We start from the raw sequence: 18,142 nt of genomic DNA, 5'->3' as shown, positions 1-18,142 counted from the left end.
GACTTGACTGTTGGTTGGCCATGTGGGAGTATCCAGCGCCTTAACCACCACACCATCCTGCTGGCCCCCAAATTTTTATTTTTTATACTTTTAAATTTTTAATTCTTTTTTAAGAAATATATTTATTTAATTTTATTTACCATTATTATAATTTTTTCAATTTGACAGGAGAGAGAAAGAAAATAAGAAAGCAATCCTCTAGGTCTAGGACCCAAACTATAGTTGGCTATGTGGAAGTTCAGCATCCTAACCACCATGCTGCCTGCCTGCTCTTCTTTTCATTAATTTTTAAGTTTTAATTAATTAACTAATTATGCTATAAGGCACATGCACTCGCCAGAAAGAGACAAAGAGATAGTGAGACATCTTCCCCCAGAGGGGAGGGCCAAGCTGCAATACCTTTTCCTCCATTCTCTTCTCAGGATTTTGGGTATGCACACACACATGCCCAGTGTGATTTCCAAGTTGCCAGGTCTGGGACTTGAACCACACAGCTGGCCATGTGGGATCCAGCATTCCACCCTCTATGCCACCCACTGGTTCTTTATTGTTTTTGTCAGAGTGTGCTTGTTCTTGCCAGAGAAAGAGAGAAATGGAGCGCAACCCCTCAGGGTTCATGCTGCCATCCCTCTGGTGTCTCCATTTCTCCATACCATCGGGATTTAAGGCACACATGCACACACTCCTGGGGTGTATCTCAAAGCTCGGAGGCCAAGACTCCAACCACAGTGGGCCATGTATTACCTTGCTTTCAAGGCACAGTATTTAACTTCTGCACTACAGAACTACCCCTCCTGTTTTTTCAGTTACTTACAACTTATTTCACAGCCCTGGGCCTTGGGAGCTGGCCATGTTAGCCCCATTACAGGGAGTGCCTGACTGCTCAGTGCTTTAGGTGCATTATCTCATTTCATCCTCTCTAGAACCTTTATCTATTTGATTTTATGGAGACTGAAAAGACTAGTAACCTGGCTGAGGTCACATAGCTACAATAAAAAGGGGTAAACAGGATGGTGGTGCGGTGGTAAAACATGACACTCTGTGAGGAGGCTGACCCACTGGGAGGATTCTGGGTTCTGGGAGCTCTCCAAGTACGTCGGATCCACTTGTGTCCATATCTGGGGTTGGCTGAAACTGGGGTGGATCATGGCCTCAGCACACTGTTGAGGGTGCTGTTTTTCTTCTGTCTTGTTCTTACTTACTCATGGAAGAAAGAAATAAACTTTTTTTTTTTTTTTGAGAGAGAGGTTTTTGCTATGGAGTGCACGTGCTCGCCCGAGAGATGGAGAGAAGCAGAGAGACAGAAAGTGAGAGATCACCCCCTGAGTGAATGGTCACGCTGCAATCCCTTCTCCATTCTCTCAGGATTTTGAGCACACATGCACTCACACCCGGCGTGAGTTTAAGCTGCTGGGTCCAATAGCAGACCACAGTTAACTACCTGGGAGTCTAGCGCCATAACCATTACACCACCTGCCAGTCCCATAAATAAATTTGTTTTTCCCTCTTTTTTCTTTTTTAGAGGTTTTTGCCTTAGGGCTTGTGTACTAGCCCAATTGAGAGAAAGAGAAAAAAAAAAACAGAGACAATCTCTCCTCCATTTTCCTCTCAGGACCTCTGGCACACATGCACACACACCCAGTGTGCCACTGGGTTCGGGACTTGAACAACGTGGTCAGCCATGTGGGACTCCAGTGACGTAATCACTATGCAATCTGCTGGCCTCAGAAGTAAACTTTAGAAATTAAAATAAGGAGGGCCTACGACCCTGATGGTCTGGTTTCAAAGCCCTGAGCTTTATCTACAAGGCACAGGGAGGAGGGGTATGGAATTGTCACTCCTAATATCTTTTCAGCAGGTGACGGATTCAGCCACAAGCCAAAGCCCAGGCCTTGAGGAGCCCCAAGGTGGGTCTGGGATTTGGGGTTAACTGGGGACCCTGGGGAGTGTCTTCTCCACTTTTGGTGTGATTAATTACATTTTCCTCTAGAGTCAGGAAGAGCAATGTCTCTAGGACTCCACCAAAGGTACCCTCTCGGGGCCTCTGAGGAACAGGTAATAATACCTCTCAGAACAACTGAAGTGGTTAGAGGAGTGAAGAGCTGCTGAGCCCAACTAACCTGCCTCCTGCTTACCCTGCCCCAACATCAGGGGCAAGTGTGCAGCTTCTGGCAAATAAAGGACCTGAAGGGCGACTGGACCCCTAGGGGAGGAGTATGGGGACGGGCTGTTTTCCTGCTGGGTTGGATTAGGTGTACAGGAGTAAGGCACCCTTTAGGGCCTCTATGGCACCTCTTGGCACAGCCAGTATCTTCCCTCTCCCTTAACTTCTGCACTACAGAACTACCCCTCCTGTTTTTTCAGTTACTTACAACTTATTTCACAGCCCTGGGCCTTGGGAGCTGGCCATGTTAGCCCCATTACAGGGAGTGCCTGACTGCTCAGTGCTTTAGGTGCATTATCTCATTTCATCCTCTCTAGAACCTTTATCTATTTGATTTTATGGAGACTGAAAAGACTAGTAACCTGGCTGAGGTCACATAGCTACAATAAAAAGGGGTAAACAGGATGGTGGTGCGGTGGTAAAACATGACACTCTGTGAGGAGGCTGACCCACTGGGAGGATTCTGGGTTCTGGGAGCTCTCCAAGTACGTCGGATCCACTTGTGTCCATATCTGGGGTTGGCTGAAACTGGGGTGGATCATGGCCTCAGCACACTGTTGAGGGTGCTGTTTTTCTTCTGTCTTGTTCTTACTTACTCATGGAAGAAAGAAATAAACTTTTTTTTTTTTTTTGAGAGAGAGGTTTTTGCTATGGAGTGCACGTGCTCGCCCGAGAGATGGAGAGAAGCAGAGAGACAGAAAGTGAGAGATCACCCCCTGAGTGAATGGTCACGCTGCAATCCCTTCTCCATTCTCTCAGGATTTTGAGCACACATGCACTCACACCCGGCGTGAGTTTAAGCTGCTGGGTCCAATAGCAGACCACAGTTAACTACCTGGGAGTCTAGCGCCATAACCATTACACCACCTGCCAGTCCCATAAATAAATTTGTTTTTCCCTCTTTTTTCTTTTTTAGAGGTTTTTGCCTTAGGGCTTGTGTACTGGCCCAATTGAGAGAAAGAGAAAAAAAAAAACAGAGACAATCTCTCCTCCATTTTCCTCTCAGGACCTCTGGCACACATGCACACACACCCAGTGTGCCACTGGGTTCGGGACTTGAACAACGTGGTCAGCCATGTGGGACTCCAGTGACGTAATCACTATGCAATCTGCTGGCCTCAGAAGTAAACTTTAGAAATTAAAATAAGGAGGGCCTAGGACCCTGATGGTCTGGTTTCAAAGCCCTGAGCTTTATCTACAAGGCACAGGGAGGAGGGGTATGGAATTGTCACTCCTAATATCTTTTCAGCAGGTGACGGATTCAGCCACAAGCCAAAGCCCAGGCCTTGAGGAGCCCCAAGGTGGGTCTGGGATTTGGGGTTAACTGGGGACCCTGGGGAGTGTCTTCTCCACTTTTGGTGTGATTAATTACATTTTCCTCTAGAGTCAGGAAGAGCAATGTCTCTAGGACTCCACCAAAGGTACCCTCTCGGGGCCTCTGAGGAACAGGTAATAATACCTCTCAGAACAACTGAAGTGGTTAGAGGAGTGAAGAGCTGCTGAGCCCAACTAACCTGCCTCCTGCTTACCCTGCCCCAACATCAGGGGCAAGTGTGCAGCTTCTGGCAAATAAAGGACCTGAAGGGCGACTGGACCCCTAGGGGAGGAGTATGGGGACGGGCTGTTTTCCTGCTGGGTTGGATTAGGTGTACAGGAGTAAGGCACCCTTTAGGGCCTCTATGGCACCTCTTGGCACAGCCAGTATCTTCCCTCTCCCTCCATGGTCTTGGATTCCAGGCTCTTCCAGGCCAGTGAGTCTCTAGATGTAGTTCTGGGAGGAACCCTGGCAATGAGGTTCTTTGGGAGAAGTTGGGCCCTGTCTTCCAAAGTTGTGGGCTTTTGGAACACAGGCTTCTAGTTGAACTTAGACTGATGGCACCTGGGCCTGGCAGGTCCCAGATGTGGCCCTGCAGTTCTCCCTGGCCCAGGCCCGGAGGCAGAGACTGCGAGAGCAGCACCAAATTAGGATCAGAGAGGAGCTGAAGCATTTGGAACAAGAGGAGGAGGTGGTGGCGGGTCACCAAGTCAAAGGCCTGCTGGCTGAAGAGGTGAGGAGGATCAAGGAGTGAGCTTGACACTCCCTCTAACCGGGCTGGGGATCTCTGCTGGGGGCCAAGGTCAATTACAACTGAAGGGTCCCAACTCACTTTCATAGCCCTTAGGGCCTTGAGGGGGTGGGGGAGTGGGGGGTGGGGTAATGAGGCAATTCTCAGGGTTAAGTGCTGTGATGGGGGAGCCAGGAGCCATAAGAACACTGAGACATACCGGATCCAGGCTGGAATGGCTCAGAGGAGTTGGCATCTTAAAGGAGACTTAAACGACAGACAGAAAGCAGCTGGGAAATTCACTAGACCCTGAGCGCCTCACGCGGAGGCACTCAGTAAATACTAGCTTGAACAAATGAAGAGACAAAATTTGTACACATGGTAGGGGGTGGGACATGTTCTCAGAGGACGGAACTATATAAGCAAAGGTCCAGGGGGAAGCAATGGCAAATGGTTCTGGGAATCACAAATTCTACGTCAGACAACTACTTGTCTATAAATTACTCCCGAGTTAAGATACTCAGGACACAAAGGAAATACAATTATGTTTGAGGGAAGCAGTGCAACATAGAAGACACAGAACAATTGTGACTGGACCCACCCTACATTCTGGTACTTTATTAGGAATTTGTTTACATGGGACCAGCAGGTGGTGTGGTGGTTAAGGCGCTGGACACTCCCACATGGCTGACCAGGGTTCAAGTCCTGAATCTGGTGGCTTGCTTTCTTCTCACTTCCTCTCTCTCTCACTCTCTCGCTCTGTCTCTCTCTGGTCAAACTAAAAAATGAATGAATGAATAAAATAAAATAAATAATTATTAAAAAAAAGAAAAGAATTTGTTTACGTGGTTAAAGAGGCATTGTTTACAAAGAGAACAGCTCCATGGCCTGGTGGTTAAGGTAGCCAGATTCCACATGGCTGACTGCATGGTTTGAGTCTTGGACCCAGAGGCACGAGAAACATGCTGGGTATGTGTGTGTGCATGCCAAAATCCTGAAAGAAGGGACAGATAGAGGAGAAAGGATTGTGGCATGACCATTCCCCATGGAGGGGATGCTTTCTCCTCTCCCTCTTTTTCTCTTTTTCTGGCCAGCACATGCACCCTTCAGTTTAAAAAAAAAAAAAAAAAAAAGACAATGAATGAACTATAGGTTTCTTGTACCTGGTCCCAGGTCACTCTGTGTAGTTTCCCCAGGCTGTTGGGAGCTGGGACCCAGAGCAGGAAGGATGATCTCTCCTAGGAGTCTCAGATGAGGCAGTGGGCTTCGAGAGGACCCTTGGGGTGAGCAGAGAGGTTAGAGCGTTGGCTTAAGCCAGAGCCCAGAGACAACATTCCCTAGATGCATCCAGGCCAGGGCTCAGAGCAAGGCTGAAAAGATAAGTGTGTTATATTTCTGGGTTTGAATTGTAGCCTTAGAAGGATGAATACCATGTGTCATCTCAGCTCTGTTTATCACTAGACATGCAAATTTGGGCAAGTTAGGTCACTTCTGTGACCCTATTTCTAAATCTGTAAATGGCAGTCACCTCAGATGATTGTTATTGGATAGAATTAGATAGCACTGGGTCAGCTGGTGGCAGGGTGCTTAGGCAGCTGGATCCCACATGACCAATTGTGTGGCTTGAGTCCCAGACTGGGCAGCTTGAAAAACATACCAGGCACGTATGTGTGCATGTCCAAAATCTCAGGAAAAAAGGGAGAAATGAAGGAGAAGGAGGGGGAGGCAGTGCTTCTCACATTCCCTCTCTCTGACTTGCTCTGGTAAGGCCATGTGACCTCTGGCAAACTAAAAAGAGACAGAGTGAGAGAGAGACCCTATGAAGCATTTAGCACAAACTCTGGCACACAGGCATTCAACAAATTATCACCAAAGGCCTACGAAGAGAAGCAGAGATGGCACCGGGAGCAGACGGTGCTGAGACTCCAGCTGGAGGCACTTCAGGCAGAGCGGGATGCTGCTGAGCAGGACCTAGTAGCCCTCTATGATCTGCACGTGCAGGCCACCCGAGCTCAGACATGCCACATGCTGCAGGTCAGTAGGGACAAAGGGCAGGCCTTGAACTTGTTCTGAGGCTGGCTGGCTGACAGGCATCTCTGAATCTGGACACAGGTATTCCGAGCCTGGCAGGGACTGTGGGAGGAGAAGGCCATGACCACAGAACATCATCACCGCAGCCTGCTGGCTGGCATCCTGCAAGAAACCATCAACTTGGCCACACAGAACCAGGAGCTCCAAGCCCAGAACCAGCAGCTTCAACACGGTGCAGACTAAGCCTAGGCACTCATACTGGAGCCCTGCTCTGGAGAGAAATCTGGTATTGGGACCCTTCAGGGGCAGTGTCCTCTCTCCTCATTCTTTTTTATTTAGAGGTTTTTGCTATAGGGCACGTGCGCTCGCCAGACAGACAGAGACAGAGACAGAAAGCGAGAAATCACCCCCCAGGGGGGATGGCCACACTGCAATCCCTTCTCCTCCATTCTCCTCTCGGGATCTTGGGCACACACGCACACGCGCCTGGCGTGAGTTTTAAGCCACCAGGTCCGGGATGCAAACCATGGTCGACTACGTGGGAGTCGGAGTCCAGCAACATAGCCATTACGCTAACTGCTGGTCCCTCTCCTCATTCTTGAGGGTCCTGGAAGGGAAAGGAGGGTGGGACATAGCAAAGCTGATCCTCATTATAGATCATTAATAATACCACTGACTGGGACCAGCAGATGGTGTAATGGCTATGTCCCTGGACTCCCACGTAGTCTACCATGGTTCGAGTCCTGGACCAGGTGGCTTAAACTCATGCCAGGCACGTGTGTGTGCGTGCCCAAGATCCCGAGAGGAGAATGGAGAAGGGATTGCGGTGTGGCCATCCCCCCTGGGGAGTGATTTCTTGCTTTCTGTCTTTCTGTCTCTCTCTGTCTTTCTGGTGAGCACGAGAGCTGTAACAATTTGTTTTTAATTATATAATTAAAAAATAATAATTCTCATACTGTTATTATTGGTCCATCTATATATATATATACATATATATATAAAATTTGAATTTTGGAAACTTTAGCTGTGCTGTCAACTTTGGAAAAAGTATCCCAGTTTACTATGTTGAGTTGGCATTGTACAGAAATTAACAGCCATATTGGTCTAGAAACGTTAAACTTAATTTTTTTCCATTTGTACAGGGGTAACACACTGTATTAAATATGTAAGGTCTTATCTACATGGGTTTGATTACAGAAACTAATAGAGTATTCTCTAAATAATGAAAAAAAAATAATAACGCCACTAACACTATCTCATTGTGCCCATTTCTGCTAAGCATCTAAAATCCATTATTTGCCTTTGCCTTCTTCAGCCACCCTATATGGCAGGTACACAGGGTCATTTCAGATAAGGCAACTAAAGCTAGAAGAAGATAAGTAACCACTACTGGGGAGTGAGCTAATAAGGGCAGAACCAGAATTCAAATTCAAGCCTGACCATAGTTCTACACTGCAGTCAGCAGTGGTTCACAAGCTTCAGTATATATCAGAAGCACCTAGGGAGCTTAAGAAGAAAGAATCTCCAACCCCCATCCCTAAGATCCTGGCTCAGTTGGTCTGGGACTCTCTTTTTCACAAGCTCACTGGGTGTTCTATCACAACAGGGCCTGATATTCCTCTGCAATTCTCTGGCCATAATTTTAAAAAAATTATTTATTGTATTTTATTTATTATTATTTTAAAATTTGACCAAAGGGAAAGTTGAGAAAGCAAGCAGCCAGGTCCAGGGCTTGAACTGCAGTCAAACATATGAGAGTCCAGAGCCTTAACCACCATGCTACCTGCTGGCCCCCTGGTCATACATTTTTAAAAAGTATTTTTAAGTTGGGGCTTGCAGGTGGCATAGTGGTTAGGGGTGCTGGACTCCCACATGTCCGACTGAGGTTCAAGTCCTGAACCTGATGACTTACTTTCTCTCTCTCTCTCTGTCCCTCTCTAGTAAAATTAAAGTAAATAAAGTTAAATAATTCTTTAGAATATTTTTAAGTTTATTTTTTTCCATGAAAGAGGAGACTCCAAACAGGGTCCATTTTTTTTCTCTTTAGATTTTTTCCATAAGCTGGTGTACACGCCAGAGAGAGACAGAGAGGGAAAATGAGAACTCACCATTGAAGCGAAATGGCCACACCACAACCCCTTCTCCTTTTGGAACTCTAGGCAAAATGCACATATGCCCAGTGTGCTTTTTCAAAATGCCTAGTTGGAGACTCATACCTCAGTCAGTCATGCAGGATCCGGTGCCTTAACCATCATACCATCTTCTGGCCTCCCAGTATCCATCTATATAATTTTTTTAGAGGTTTTTGTTATAGGGCGCATGCACTTGCCAGAAAGAGAGACAGACAGAGAGACAGAAAGCAAGAAATCACCCCCAGGGGGGGATGGCCATGCCGCAATCCCTTCTCCTCCATTCTCCTCGTGGAATCTTGGGCATGCACGCACACACTCCCAGCGTGAGTTTTAAGCCACCGGGTCCGGGACGCAAACCGCGGTCGACTACATGGGAGTCCAGTAACATAGCCATTACACTAACTGCTGGTCCCCTAATAGCCATCTTGATGCTGCAATTCCCCCTCAGCTTCAGGCGACCCCAGATTATGGGAATGCCCATGCCCAGTGTACTCAAAGATCTCCCCAGAACCTTCCCGTGTGGGTCAGTCTCAAAGAGTGTTGCACTTCACTCTTTTGCCACTGTCTGGCCACCTCCAGGCAAGATTTAAAGGACAGATTACAGGCAAGAGTTACCAGTGAGGGAACCAGGAAATGAGAGTCAAAACTACCTTACTGTTCTTGTTTCCTATGCCTTGCTGCGGTCTCAGCGGTGATACAGCTCTGTGAGGCTGGAAAAAGCCATATAGAGGTTTGAGGTTTGGTTCTGATTGACTTGTCCAAGCTCGGTACCTGTGCATGCCTGTGTCCCTGGCGGCTGATAAAAGCTAGCAGGTGGTGGGAGCTCGAGACCCAGTTGAAGATTTTTTTGGGGGGGTAGAGGTTTTTGCCTTAGGGCACGTGTGCTGGGGGTGGGGTGGAGACAGTGAGAGGGAAAGTGAGAAATGCCCCCCCCCAAGGCTACATTGAAATCCCTCCTCCTCCAGGGATCTTGGGCGCGCATGCACACCCCCCCTCCTCCCCTTGTGCTTCAAGCTGACACTGGAAACCGAACCGCAGTCAGCCAGCAGTGTAACCGCTATGCCACCCACAGGCTCTGAAGATGCTTCTTTCTCTCATAAAACATGTGGGGGAAAATGTTTTGGAATCTAGGATCTACAGTTTGTTCTGCTGGGCTCAATACTTTGTTACCCAAGATTGCTTCCCTCCATATTCCCAAGTTTTGTGCTTCAGGGCAATTTCTCCCCCCCAAAAAAGGGGGGGGGCAATTTAAAAACCTCTGACAGGAAAGGCTCAGCTCTATGGAGCCGCCAGAGGAAATAATGCTGCTGGCAACACCTGTAGTAATTTTTTCTCCTGGTCTAGAAGTTACCCCAGAATTAAGACTTAGGACACCAGGGGAACAAAATTATGTTAGAGAGCAGCGTGACATAGAAGATACAGGACAATCACAATCAGTCGTAGGGCCCACCCTACACTCTACAACTTTATTAAGACCTTATTGCTTACGCAGTTAGACACTGATTGAGCTAGAGCTACAGAAGTTTCCCGTACCTGGTCCCAGGCCACTCCATGTAAGTTTCCCCAGGATGTTGGGTGCTGGGACACTGCTATGTAAGGACAGGATCGAGTAGGAAGAATGGTCTCTCCTAGGAGCCTTAGAGGGGGCAGTGGATTTCAAGAGGGCCCTTGGGTTGAGTAGAGAGGTCAGGAGTGTAGGCTTAAGCCAGGGCCCAGGGGCAACATTCCCTGAGGTGCATCAAGCTCCAGCCCTCCCTGGGGTTTCCAGAACAAGGACTGGGTAGGGAGAGCAGCTCTGTGGAGGGGATGGGGGCACATCTCCAGGCACCACTGGAGCTGAGAGAGACTGGAAGAGTGGCCTGGAGGATGGCTATGTAACTGTGGTATTGGGGCCCTTTTGCATGATGGAGCTGGGGGGCACCTCTTAGTCTTGCTCCATGGTGGATTGGAAAAGCCAGCACCTGGCTTGGGATCAGGGGGTCTGTTGAGGTGACCACAGGAAGCAAGGAAGGCCACCTTTCAACCTATACCTCACTTCCAAGAGCTGTATTCATGCAGAATGAGGCAGGGAGCTTCCGGCATCAGATACACGGTAATTCTTATGCCTAGAGCCTAGGTACTGAAGCCCCTTAATTCCATAGCCTGGAAAAACTTGGAGGGGATAGTTAAGTTTCCTTAACCAAAGTCATTCTTTACACCTTCACAAGTCTGCTCTAACTTCCCCGGCTTTCCTCACAAGGCACTTGTTAGGGCTGCTGAGTGGAGAAGAGGGGAGGCCTGGGAGGTGGCTTTGACAGTGGTGACCAATCTACAGGTTGAGGAGTCAGGGCGAAAGAGAGGGACTAGTGGCTGCCATAGTACAGGCTCACGGCTAGGCCGATGAGCAGCGTGGCTAAGAAGAAAGCAGCTGTGAGCTGCAGTCGCAGCAGGGCTGCTGAGAGCACGGCGTTGACCACCAGTGAGCAGGACACGACAAAGAGGCGTGTGATGCTGCTGCCATGCTTCATGACAGCTGACATGAGCAGTCCATTCAGCGCCTGGCTCAGCACCACAAGAGCTGCCCATCCTGAGAAACCCTCCAGGAGGCCCGGGCCGGGGCCACTACCTGCATGCAGACCCAAGTTCAGAAGCACACCAAAAGTGTACAGGAAGAGGTTCTGAAGTGCCAGGGGCAGCCGCTGTCGCTTCATGAGCAGTTCCGTGTACACAGACGACAAGCCTGAGATGAGGCAGTACAGGACAAGGAGCAGCAGTCCTAGTGGAGTGATATGCAGGGGCATGGGGTTGGCAACAGCTGCTGGAGGGGGCCCAGGAAGGGTGTTCCTGGGGTCCTGAAGGCCACCTGCTGCATAGCAGACCCCTGCGGCCATCAGCAGCAGCAGCGCTAAGCCCTGGCGTGCAGAGAGGCGGTGTTGGAGGCAGAGGCAGTAGAACAGGGCTGTGCTTCCAATCTTGAGATTGCTCAGCACCTGGTAAGTGCTGGGGTCCATGTAACGCTGAAGATAGATCACCAGGTTGTTGCTAGCACTGTAGAGCAGGGCTGATAGTGCAAAGGGGGCAGCCTGGCGCCAGGGCAGGGCTCCGTGGGGCCATGTCTGCCAGCCCACCAGGAGGGAAAATGCACACAACAGCAGCTTGGTTAGCTCAGTCAGCAGCACGGCTGAGGAGGGCCGGAATGGTACTCGACCATCCACATGGCACAGGGCCAGCAACGGGGCATGGGCGCCATACATGGCAGTGGATAAGAGCAGCATGAGGATCCAGCGTGCCTGCCTGGGACGGCCCAGGCCTGGCATACCCCCGTCCTCTACACTCATGCCTCCACTACACCCTAGGTGGCCTGTGAACCCAGTAAGGGGCAGCAAGGATTTCGACATGACATGAGGAAAATCAAGTTATAGAGTCCATCCTCAAGAGGGAGGAGCCGTGATACATTGCCAGAGAGAACACTGAAGATCGGTCAGCTGCAAATGCTACTATCAGGCCTGGAAAAGAAAGCTGGTGGCACCTGAAGCCACAGTCCTGGGGTCAGTCCCATGGTGTTAGGGAGGGAAGGAGTCCAGAGTATAGGCTGACAAGCCTCTGTCCACTCTCTGCAGGAAGGAAAGCAGGGAAGGTGGTGGGAGGAAAGTTGGAGAGAGTGAATGGATGACAGTCAAGAAAGCCAGATAGAAGATCTGTTGTTGGAAAGTCTCCTCCAGGTCCCAGCTGCTCATCCTGCCTCTCCCATGGGATCCAGAGCTAGTCAGGCCCCTTGCGCAATGACCGCAAATAGTCCCTCAATGTCTTCTCCACATTGGGCACAGCATATGCCTGAGCTGCGTAGATGCCAGTGCAGGTGCCCACAGCGAAGCCCAATACTGCTGATGCCCTCAGTTTGGCCACCACATAGCCGGCCAGGAATCCCTTGAGGAACGGGGAAGACAAGAGTGAGCCATCCTGCAGAGAAAAACATAGAGAGGAAGTCAGGCAGGCTCTATCCCTTCTCTGTCCAGGAACCACTCACGCTGGGCTGACAACATTCAACCACCTTCTTCTCCTTACTCTGGAAAGCTGTGGTATTTTCTCCAAAGATTTTTCTCAAGTTGTGAAGTCAGAAAAAGAACTTAGGAGCCTCGATCACACAATCTCAGAACCCTGGGGTCAGAAGGTGCCAAACACATAATCCTACTATCATAAGGCCAGAGAGGCCTCTGAGGAATCTGATCTCTGTTTCTGCAGCTTCATTTCCTAGTGTGATCCCCAACTACTGCAGCCAAACTGACCTTCCTTCACCCCTCGTGTTCCTAATAGTACTTCTGAGTCCAAGGGTTTTGCCTATGTTGTTGCACCTACCTGGAATAGTCTTTCCTCTCCTTTTCACTTAGCTAACTCCTACTCTTTTTTTTTTTTTTTGGGGGTTTTTTTTTTTTTTTCCGATAGGGGCGGTTGGCTCCCCCAAACGAAAACCCCCCAGGGGGGATGGCTACACCGCAATCCCTTCTCCTCCATTCTCTTCTCGGGATCTTGGGCACACACACACATGCGCCCGGCGTGAGTTTTAAAGCCACCAGGTCCGGGACGTGAACCGCGGTCGACTACATGGGAGTCCAACGACAGCCATTATGCTAACTGCTGGTTCCCCAGTTAACCCCTACTTAAGATCCCAATTCAAGTGCCTTTGCCCAAAGAAACTTCCCATGGGATGACTGAAAATCACTAATCAAATCTCTACCACCGATTCAACACTGTCAAGAGCATACTGGAGGGCAGGATCATGGCACAATGGTAAAACACAATGCTTTATAAGACTGACCCACATAGAAAGGTTCAGGATTCACACCCAGAGATCTCCCCAACTACAAGAGACATACATATGCCTGTGATCTGGGGCTAGCTGAGGGTAGACTGCAGTGTTAGAACTCTGATGGGGTGCTTTCTCTCTCATGCTTATGAAACAAACAAACAAACAAGCAATAAACTAAAAATAAAACAAAACAAAGAGAGCATGTTGGGCAATGAAGCCTAAGTGGTGGTGGTGGGGGAACAGCCGTACCTGTCCCACTCCACTGCTGACTTCGTCCTCCACACGCCGCTGCAGGTGCTCCAGTTGGTTCTTGAGAAATGCCAGGTCCTTAAGCTTGGGCAGCGAATCCTAGGGCAAGGAAGAGCCTGGCTCCAGCAAATAGATCCAGCCCCATCCCCTGTTCAATTATATCAGAGCTAGGATTTTGGGGGGAATGGTGTGAGCCAGAGAAATGTGTTCCTATAAAACTCCTCTGACAGCCAGCCATGGAGGCATAGCAGTCCACAATGCTGAGACCATATAGGAAGGTCCTGGATTTGCATCCTGAGGGCTCCTTGCGTGTGTTAGATGTGTGCACATATACCCATGAGCCTGGCTGGCTGGGAGGCGTATGGTGGAGTAAAGACTCTGTTGGAGGTGATCCTTTCTTTCTCTCTCTCTTTGGGACTGGCAGGAGGAATGGTGGTTAAAGGTGCTAGACTCCCATATGCTGACCATGGTGTGAATCCTGGACCTGCCAGCTTGCTTTTCCACTTTCTCTCTCTTTCTCTCTGTCTTGCTATGGTCAAATTAAAAATAACAACAATGAAAAATGAAATCAAGGAAATAATTTTTAAAATATATATTAAAAAAAGGACCCTGTTGGAGGTGCCCCCTCTTTTTCTCTCTTTCATGAAAGAAATACATAACAATTTTTGGGACCAGCAGATGGCATAATGGTTATGTCACTGGACTCCCATACAGTCAAACACAGTTTGAGTCCCAGACCCAGTGACTAAAACTCACACAGGGCAAGTGTGTGTGCATGCCCAAAATCCCAAGAAGAGAAGGGATTGTGGCATGGCCATCCCCCTTGGGGGCTGATTTCTTGTTTTCTGTCTGTCTCTCCAGTGAGTATATGTGCCTATAGCAAAAAAAGGTCTCTCTTAAAAAAAAAAAGAAAAACTTTCTAAAAAATAAAATAAAACCTTCCTGAGGTGGCAGCAGTAAAAGAAGAAAGGCATTGAGAAGCACAGAATTCACATGAAGGTAAGGGGAGAAGAGACACATGGGATCTGCACCAATAACTCAAAACAACTCCCCTCTGTCTTTTTTTCTATAGGGTGTGTGCGCTCGCCAGACAGACAGAGAGAGGACAGAGAGACAGAAAGCAAGAAATCACCCCCTGGGGGGATGGCCACACCACAGTCCCTTCTCCTCTGTTCTCTCGGGATCTTGGGCACGCACGCACACGTGCCCGGCATGTTTTAAGCCAACGAGTCTGAGATATGAACCGCGGTCAACTACATGGGAGTCCAGCGACATAGCCATCACACTAACTGCAGGTTCCCCCCCCCCCTTTTTTTTTTAAATTTAGGTCACATGTGCTTGCCAGAGAGATACAAAGAGGGAGAAAGCACCCCTCAATAGGTCGTGGTCACTCCACAATTCCTTCTCTTTTTTCCATCCTGTTGGGATTTGGGGGCACACACACACACACACACACACACACACACACAGCGAGTGTATTTTTCAAGTCAGATTGGAACCACTGTCAGCTATGTGGGATTTGGCTCCCTTAACCATTAACCTTAACTGGTAGGCTGCAATTTTGCGGCCCCCACCCCTGCAGAATTTTTACATCACAAGGCAGTGTCGGGGAGACAAGAGAGGGGTAGCTAAGAGACCTCACTAAGGTCTACCAGGCCAGCGCTACTGACTGGCGCTTCCTTAAAGTGGTGACCGGTCTGTCTTAACTGCTACGTTCCCGCGCCTGACACAGGAACTGACAAGCATTTAGTAAATGTGTGGGTGATCCTGAGTCCATACCAATGGTGAGGATGAAACGAAACAGTTCCCCGAACAATTTGGGGGCAAACCTGACTCCTGCACGAGCTTTACCCTTTTTCTCCCAAAGCCATCCCATCCAAATGGATGTGACTGGATCCTAGGGGGAATGCCTGTAAGTGTGAGTAAAATGATTTGATTTTGATCGCATCTAAGGTGAAATTCACTTGGTAAGAAGTGTCTGAACGAGGGAGCTGTGATTACATGGGCATGGGAAACGCCTGTGTCTCAGGGGAGAAAATTTCGGGGGCTAAAGAATAGGGTAGAGGGAAGAAGGTTTCAGGGTGACCGTATGAGTGTGGGCTAGTAGCTGGGCACCGTGGTGGTCCCCGGGAGGGAATACCTGGGCATTCCGGGTTTCGCCCGCCTCACCTAATGCTACCCCTACGTTATCGCTCGTTGTTGTAGTCTATAAAACCTCCAAGGGAAACAAGGAGCACTCCGTCCCTGAGTCGTTCGTGCTGTCCCTCTCCAGAACTGAAAGGTTGCAGAATCTGAAGATCCCTCCCGACCGCGGATAACCCCCAAGTTCCCTCACCTTGTCATCCGCCATCTTCCCCGCCGAATTTGTTGCGCAGGCGCAGCTCCGCCTCCTTCGAGCCAAGAGCCACAGCCATTTTTACTGAGGGCAGACGCACTTCCGGGGCATTTTCGAAGTGAGGCACTCTGCAGGAAGCCGAGCCCTGCGGGTCTCCCGGTAGACGCTTTCACGTGACCAACCTGGCAAATTCCAGCCTGAGTGCGCGCGCATACGACCCGGGCGCGATGACCTCACTTGTGCGCCAGTGCACGCGGCGCACGTTCGCCTCGCCGGCCTCCTGCTGCCTGATGAGCTCATAGTTGCGCGGTGGCGTCAGCAACTCCGCTCGCGTTCGTACGCCTCCCCGCAATACACGCAAGGAAACACATAGCCACTCGGTGATCCGGACGTCTGCTTACACGCACCACCCCTCAGCGGGCGGTGCAGCTCAGGCCCGCCTCTTCCCGCCCCCGGGGCCTGCCCCTGCCCCGCCCCGTGTTTGTGCGGCACCTGCTGGCGGGGTCTTCTCCGGCGCAGAGGCCGGGCTTGTAGGCACAGCAGATCCGGAGGTCGCACTTTACAGAGAGTGCGGGCTGGCAGAGGCCGGCGGGAACGCGGCTGGGGCTATGCTGGGCAAGGATTATATGCTGGCCATCATTCTGGTCAACTGCGATGGTGTGCACAGAGGGCTTAGTCGAGGGCGAGGGGCTGCGGGGCGATCAGGGAGCGCAACATGTTACCCCGAGGCTCAAAGATAGGGTGCGGGGCATATCTCGTGAGGACTAAGGGGACAAATTAATCTTGATTTTTGAATCAGTGTCTTCAGATTGGGAACCTGGATCTGCAGCCTAATGGTCGTCCCTTTTGGGATGGAGAATGAGTTAGGGTTAGGAACAGTTGGGTACATTCTTGCAAGAAATGTACCCAAATGTATCCTTTCTCTCAATCCTGTGTTACTGTAGATGATTTGTGGGGGGACCAGAGTCTGGAGGGGGAGCCAGGCCTACCCCCAGGATGGCGGAAGATCCGAGATGCTGCAGGTACTTACTATTGGCATGTACCCAGCGGTAGTACCCAGTGGCAGCGCCCAACCTGGGAGCTAGGAGATGCAGAGGACCCAGGCACGGTAGGTGGAGTGTGAGGAGGGGGGGTTGATCCCCTTTGTGGTCCTGGGCCTGCTGCTACACTAACTTCCACTCTTACAGGGGACAGAGGGGATTTGGGGATTGCGGCCTCCCAAGGGGAGATCCTTCTCCAGCCTGGAGAGCTCACTGGACCAGAGGTAATAGGGATGGCCCAGGCAAAATGAAAAGTTTGGGGTTCTGTGGCACTCACAAATGTAGCTGGACCAGTAGTCTACTTTATAGCCTATGTTCTGGATCCTCTCCTTTGGGCTCTGATCTGTGTTCTTGGGACAGTCCTGTGTTCGTGACTCAGTCCCATATTCTTGACTCTCAGTAGTTTTGAGTTTTTTCTCTTGTTCCAAGCTCCTGTCTTCAGCCACCTACCCTTTTCTGTATTCTGGGCCTGACCCATCATATTCTAGACTGTGACCATTGTTAGGCTCTGAGAGTTTCTATTCTGTGCTCTAGGTTTCTCATTTCAGTTTGGGGCTGTGATCCACATATTAGACCCTGCTCCATGTTTGTGATTTTCATTATGTGTCTTGTGCGTAGGTCCTATGTTCTGAATTTTCCCTCAAGTTTTACGCAACACTTAATTTTTTATGTCTCAGTCCCCATCCCATGCTGGTTTGGTATTTGTGGTTCTATATTCTTGGTCTTTTTCTACATCCTGTGCTCATGAAGTTATCTGGGCCTCATCAGTACCTCTACTGTAAGAAGTGTGGTCCTCTAACCAGCTTTGCTCTGTTCTAGTAACTCTCTGTCCTGGTATGGTGAGGAATCCTACATCCAGAGCATGGAGCCAGGGGCTAAGGTAGTGACTCAGGCCTGAGGGCTAACGCAGGGTACTGGGAGGTCCCAAATGAAAGATCAGGGGTGGGGACTGGACTAAACAGAGATGATCAAGGGTGAAGGGAGGGAACACCAGAGGGTTTGTATGTATGGAGCCTGTGGCACCTGCCACCCAACACCACCCCTCCTTGCTCCTGTCTTTTCCCCCAACCCATTAGTGCTTTGCAGTCCGCTCTCTGGGTTGGGTAGAGGTACCCGAAGAGGATCTGGCACCGGGGAAGAGCAGCATTGCAGTCAATAACTGCATTCAGCAGTTGGCCCAGTCTCGCAGTGGGAGTCAGCCCCCTGATGGTGCCTGGGGTGAGGTGAGGTGGTTGGGCCCCTCAAGTGGTTCAGCCCAGGGAAAGTCCAACAGAGGTAGTTGTCACTGTTTCTCATGACAGCCATCTTTATCTGAGCTCTGGGCTGACCTCTATCTTTTTTTTTTTTTTTTTTGAGAGGT

The 18,142-nt window shown here is 49.8% G+C and overlaps 4 protein-coding genes across 4 annotated transcripts in view; 2 read left to right on the top strand and 2 right to left on the bottom strand.

Moving 5' to 3' along the window:
- LOC102482422 (uncharacterized) overlaps positions 1–6,606 on the top strand; it is a 20,944-nt gene extending 14,338 nt beyond the window's left edge. The window contains exons 12-15 of the mRNA XM_014590767.2: positions 1,991–2,055; positions 4,033–4,212; positions 6,085–6,243; positions 6,322–6,606. Of these exons, the coding sequence (XP_014446253.1) occupies positions 1,991–2,055; positions 4,033–4,212; positions 6,085–6,243; positions 6,322–6,483 (566 nt within the window). The 3' untranslated portion in view covers positions 6,484–6,606. The remainder of the gene's footprint in view (positions 1–1,990; positions 2,056–4,032; positions 4,213–6,084; positions 6,244–6,321) is intronic.
- A 3,198-nt stretch (positions 6,607–9,804) lies between these two features.
- SLC35A4 (solute carrier family 35 member A4) lies at positions 9,805–11,903 on the bottom strand. The gene has a single exon (XM_006156217.3). It carries the CDS (start codon positions 11,747–11,749, stop codon positions 10,715–10,717), a length of 1,035 nt encoding a protein of 344 aa, XP_006156279.1. The 5' UTR covers positions 11,750–11,903; the 3' UTR covers positions 9,805–10,714.
- A 152-nt stretch (positions 11,904–12,055) lies between these two features.
- Positions 12,056–18,142, bottom strand: part of LOC114009200 (SLC35A4 upstream open reading frame protein) — an 11,895-nt gene continuing 5,808 nt past the window's right edge. Inside the window, exons 2-4 of the mRNA XM_027774832.1 lie at positions 15,743–15,924; positions 13,408–13,506; positions 12,056–12,311 (exon numbers count right to left, since the gene is read on the bottom strand). Coding sequence (XP_027630633.1) covers positions 12,114–12,311; positions 13,408–13,506; positions 15,743–15,757 — 312 coding nt within the window. The 5' untranslated portion in view covers positions 15,758–15,924 and the 3' untranslated portion in view covers positions 12,056–12,113. The remainder of the gene's footprint in view (positions 12,312–13,407; positions 13,507–15,742; positions 15,925–18,142) is intronic.
- Positions 16,220–18,142, top strand: part of APBB3 (amyloid beta precursor protein binding family B member 3) — a 7,191-nt gene continuing 5,268 nt past the window's right edge. Inside the window, exons 1-5 of the mRNA XM_006156215.3 lie at positions 16,220–16,399; positions 16,687–16,850; positions 16,930–17,006; positions 17,602–17,662; positions 17,859–18,005. Coding sequence (XP_006156277.1) covers positions 16,351–16,399; positions 16,687–16,850; positions 16,930–17,006; positions 17,602–17,662; positions 17,859–18,005 — 498 coding nt within the window. The 5' untranslated portion in view covers positions 16,220–16,350. The remainder of the gene's footprint in view (positions 16,400–16,686; positions 16,851–16,929; positions 17,007–17,601; positions 17,663–17,858; positions 18,006–18,142) is intronic.

The sequence above is a fragment of the Tupaia chinensis genome, unplaced genomic scaffold, assembly GCF_000334495.1.
Source record: "Tupaia chinensis unplaced genomic scaffold, TupChi_1.0 Scaffold000484_1, whole genome shotgun sequence".
Classification (NCBI taxonomy): domain Eukaryota; kingdom Metazoa; phylum Chordata; class Mammalia; order Scandentia; family Tupaiidae; genus Tupaia; species Tupaia belangeri.
Note: the sequence above shows the minus strand (reverse complement) of the source record. Positions and strands in the feature narration are given on the sequence as shown.

Coding starts and splice junctions, on each gene's coding strand:
- SLC35A4 (XM_006156217.3), bottom strand. CDS start 11,749: ATGTCGAAATCCTTGCTGCCCCTTACTGGGTTCACAGGCCACCTAGGG.